The 4,281-nt window shown below is 37.3% G+C and overlaps 1 protein-coding gene across 1 annotated transcript in view; it reads left to right on the top strand.

Moving 5' to 3' along the window:
* Positions 1-1,733: 1,733 nt before the first annotated feature.
* The window catches only part of NR2C1 (nuclear receptor subfamily 2 group C member 1), a 59,429-nt gene continuing 56,881 nt past the window's right edge, over positions 1,734-4,281 (top strand). Inside the window, exon 1 of the mRNA XM_007946139.2 lies at positions 1,734-1,787. Within this exon, the coding sequence (XP_007944330.1) occupies positions 1,734-1,787 (54 nt within the window). The remainder of the gene's footprint in view (positions 1,788-4,281) is intronic.

The raw sequence follows: 4,281 nt of genomic DNA, 5'->3' as shown, positions 1-4,281 counted from the left end.
TACCTCTGTCTGGCTTCCTGGCTTTTAATCCCCTTTCTCCTGCTCTTTTGCCCTGCTGTTTTGTGCGTCCCTGAGTTGTCTCTGGGGCTGACTGCTCCTCTGTCCAGGTTCCTGGCTTTTTATCCCCTTTCTCCTGCTCTTCTGGCCTGCTACTCTGGGCAGGACTGAGTTGCCTCTTCTCACCTAATCCCTTCGGCTGACTGCTCTTCTCTCTGGCTTCCTGGCTTTTAATCCCCTTTCTCCTGCTTTTCCAGCCTGCTACTTCCGGCATCCCTGAGTTGTCTCTCCTCACCTGTAACCCTGGGGCTAAACAATGGGTTAGGCACACCTTAGTCTTTAAGGAGACATCTTTGCTCTTCAGCACTTTAAAGAGATCTTTTGCAGCGTAGTTTCCCAGTGCAGTATGTCTTTTGATGTTTTGACTGCTACTTCCATTGGTTTGATTGTGGAACCAAGTAATAAGAAATCTTTGACAGCTTCACTCTTTTTTCTGTTTATCATGATGCTGCTTTTTGGCCCAGTTGTGATGATTTTCACTTTCTTTATGTGGAGATATAAACCATACTGCAGACTGCAGTCTTTAATCCCCACCACTAAGTCCAGTCATCCTCACTTTCAGCAAGCAGAGTTGTGTCACCTGTGTGTATAGATTGTTAATGAGCCTTTCTCCAATCCTGATGTCCTGCTCTTCTTCATATAGTCAAACTTCTTAGATTATTTGCTCAGCATACAGAAAAGTATGGTAAAAAGATACAACAACTCTCACACACTCCTTTCCTGATTTTAAACCTGCCATGTTCCCTTCTGTTCGAACGACAGCCTCCTAGTTTATATACAGGTTCCTCATGAGCACAATTCAGTACTCTGGAATCCATTCTTCTCAATATGATCCATAATTTGTTATGATCTGCACAATCAAATGTTTTTGCATAGTCATTAAGACACGGGTAAACATCTTTCTGGTATTCTTTGCTTTTAGCCAAGATCCATCTGACATCTGCAGTGATATCCTTCATTCTACATCCTCTTCTGAATTCAGCTTGCATTTCTCGAAGTTGTCTGTCTGTATACAGCTGCAACCATTTTTGAATTATCTTCAGCATGATTTTACTTGTGTGTGGTATTAATGATATTTTATATGAATATTCCAACTCATAGGGACCCCTATTGGTTTTCCAAGGCTCTAAAGCTTTAAGGCAGTAGATCACTTCATCTTCCTCCCATGGAGCAGCTGGTGGGTTTGAACCTTCCACCTTCTGCTTAGCAGCCAAATCCCTTAATCGCTGCACCAGCCGAGCTCCTTTGAAATACTCATAAAAAGAACATGTTAAATGACTGCAGTGATGAGTTTGTTTCCAGTTTGGTTGCCCTTTATTTAAAATACAACTACTGATCTGCATCTACTGGGAGTTCTTTTATTTAGGCTGTAATATCTTTAAAAGGTTAAATTTTGGGGGTCTTTAATAATTTTTTTAAAAAAGAAGTTTTCAAAATACACAGAGCTACTGAGAGCACTTTAATGAACCTTCTGTGGAAGCTTTACCAGTAACAATAACTCATCACGTAGCCAGTGTTGTTTTATCTATTTCTTCCCACCCCAGCCATTCCTACTGCATTATTTTTAAGCAAATCAGATTGCTTTATTTGTAAATTACTCAGGAAATAGGTTTTTATGGGTCTAATTCTGAAAAACCATCACTTTATTTTTGGCAGGACATTTTGGCATCTAGATCATGGCAACCATAGAAGAAATTGCACATCAAATTATTGAACAGCAAATGGGAGAGGTATGTGTATTTTACATCTCATTCACTGACTTACTAAATTCGTTACTTACACCAAAAGTGTATGCAGTGTTCTGGAGAAGAGAGCTCAAAGATACCCATGACTTTCAGTTAGCTTTTCAGTCTCCTAAAAGATGGTTGAACAATCAATCATAGTAGAATGTGGTAAGTGCTGTGATAGATAATTATATAGGGTATTATAATGGAGGAAAAGAGCTAGTAAAGAATAAACACAGAGGAAAAACAGCTAATAAAGAATCATAGAAGGAGGTGAGGAGTAGTGTTAGGAACCTGGATAGGCAATGGTTTTTTGGAGAGCATGAAATCTGAGGTCAATATTGATGGACCAAACCCCACAGCTGTTAAGTCAATTCTGACTCATAGGGTTTCTAAGGCTGTAAATCTTTATGCAAACAGATTGCCCTGTCTTTCTCCCACGGAGTGGCTGGAGGCTCAAACTGCCTGCCTGTTGGTTAGCAGCTGAGTGCTTACCACTGCACCACCAGAGCTCCTATTGATGGATCAGTAGGAATTAATCTATGTCAGTAGAAAACAGATCATTTTTCAAATGGTCATGTGCTATTTCTTGGCCAAAACCCCTTGCCATCAAATTGATTCTGACTCATATTGATTCTGTAGGCCTCGTGCTGATTCTGTAAAGTAGAACTGCCCCATATGGTGCCTAAGACTATACTCTTTATGGGAGCAAACTGCCACATCTCTCTCCAATGAACATCTGACTTTCTGGTTGGCAGCCAAGCACTTTAACCATTGAGCCACCAGGGCTCCTTATTTCTTAGAAAGAAGTACCATATCCACAGGTTCTCAGAGTACGATCTGGAGATTCTTTCAAAGAGTTAGCATTGGCAAAGCCATTTTTCTAATAATGGTAAAATTTATTTTACGTTTTCATTCTTATCCTCTACCATGTGTACCAGGGAATTGTCCAGAGGCTATCAGTATCATCTGATGATACTGTGTGATGAAATGTGTCAGCATTTAAAAGGTCTGCATATCTCAGTTAACCATTGTTTTCTAAATGACTGTTGTATGATGTTACAAAATCATTTATGACTAAGGGATCCATTCAAAGTGGAGGATAGACTAATACTAATAGATTTTTAATGTGGTATTGGGTTTTACATTACAACTAATTTTTAAAAACTCAGTTGTTAAATTTTGGTATAATACCAGACCAGGTTCAACAGTCATCTGAAATGATTATTAAAATACTCTTCTGTTTTTTAACTAATAAGTATGACACTGGATTTTCTTTTTATACCTTAACCAAAACAACATACTGAATAGATTGAATGCAGAGGCAGATAGGAGAATCCAGCTGTCTTCTATAAAGCCAAACATTAAGGACATTAGCAAAAATGTAAAACAATGCCACTTTTCCTACTATATTTTTTTTTTGTTTGGGGAAATACTTATTTTTCATAAAAAAAATATTTATATTAGGATGTAATGAGTTTATTCCTTTTAAATGAATGGATAGATACTTAAATTTCTCAGTTTGAATTTGGTCATTGTAACTATCAATATGAATGAGCCACATAAACAAAAACCATTTGGAGCCTTCACTAATTTCTTAAAGTTTAAAGGGATTCTGAGGACTGCTTCCATAATCTATTGTTTTTCTCTATTGAAGACCATTTAGATCATCTCTCATTTCTCAATTATTACCATTATGCTGCAGCGAACTTCCTTTTACTCATACAAGCAGAATGTTTCAACTTTGCGACATTTGTACCCTGCATCCATCTAATACTCTTTTCTCTAAGCAATTAAGCTGAGGCTTTAGGCTTTTATTGACAATGACTGTTAGTGATAGAAATGATCCACCATAAAACTGACAAGAGCTTAAACTATACATGCTAACATTTTTTATAGTTGAATTGATTCAAAGTCAGATCTTATACGTAACTTTGAAAATTGAAGAAATTGTCAGGGTGATGGAAACCGGACTTGATAAAATATCCCAGATAAGATAAAATTGGCAATAGTTAAAACTACACCCAGAAAAATAGGACATGGTAGAAATAACAGTCACCAAAGAAAACTCAACTTGGCAGATGCTGTAATCAGTACAATTTGCTATAGACAAAAACTGATAAGTGAATCAGATCTTTGTTTTAAATTTTGCATGGAAAAGAATATTGATGAAGATAATTTCTGGAAAATGAAAATGGAAAAAGGTTTGAAACAAATCAACATTGCCATTTCAAAAATTAATCATGGGATTAAACTGGCATACTAGTTTACTCTGGAAAGTATTTGTTCAACAACAACAATTTAAAAAAAAACTTCTCAGTCCTTGCTCTTCTCCAGTCTACTGTGTCTCAATGCACAGTGCTTCTGTTTTCCCAGTCACTCAGGCCAGAATTTTGTAGTCATCCTTGACTCTTCTCTCTTCGTAGTCCATATCCAGTTTATCAGTGCATCTAGTCATCTCTCCCTTCAAGAAAACCCCAAATCCAGTCACTTTTTACCT

This window comes from Orycteropus afer, unplaced genomic scaffold (genome assembly GCF_000298275.1).
Source record: "Orycteropus afer afer isolate SDZICR_OR568_19922 unplaced genomic scaffold, OryAfe1.0 scaffold00151, whole genome shotgun sequence".
In the NCBI taxonomy this organism is placed as follows: Eukaryota; Metazoa; Chordata; class Mammalia; order Tubulidentata; family Orycteropodidae; genus Orycteropus; species Orycteropus afer.
This window is presented reverse-complemented; position numbering and strand designations above follow the sequence as displayed.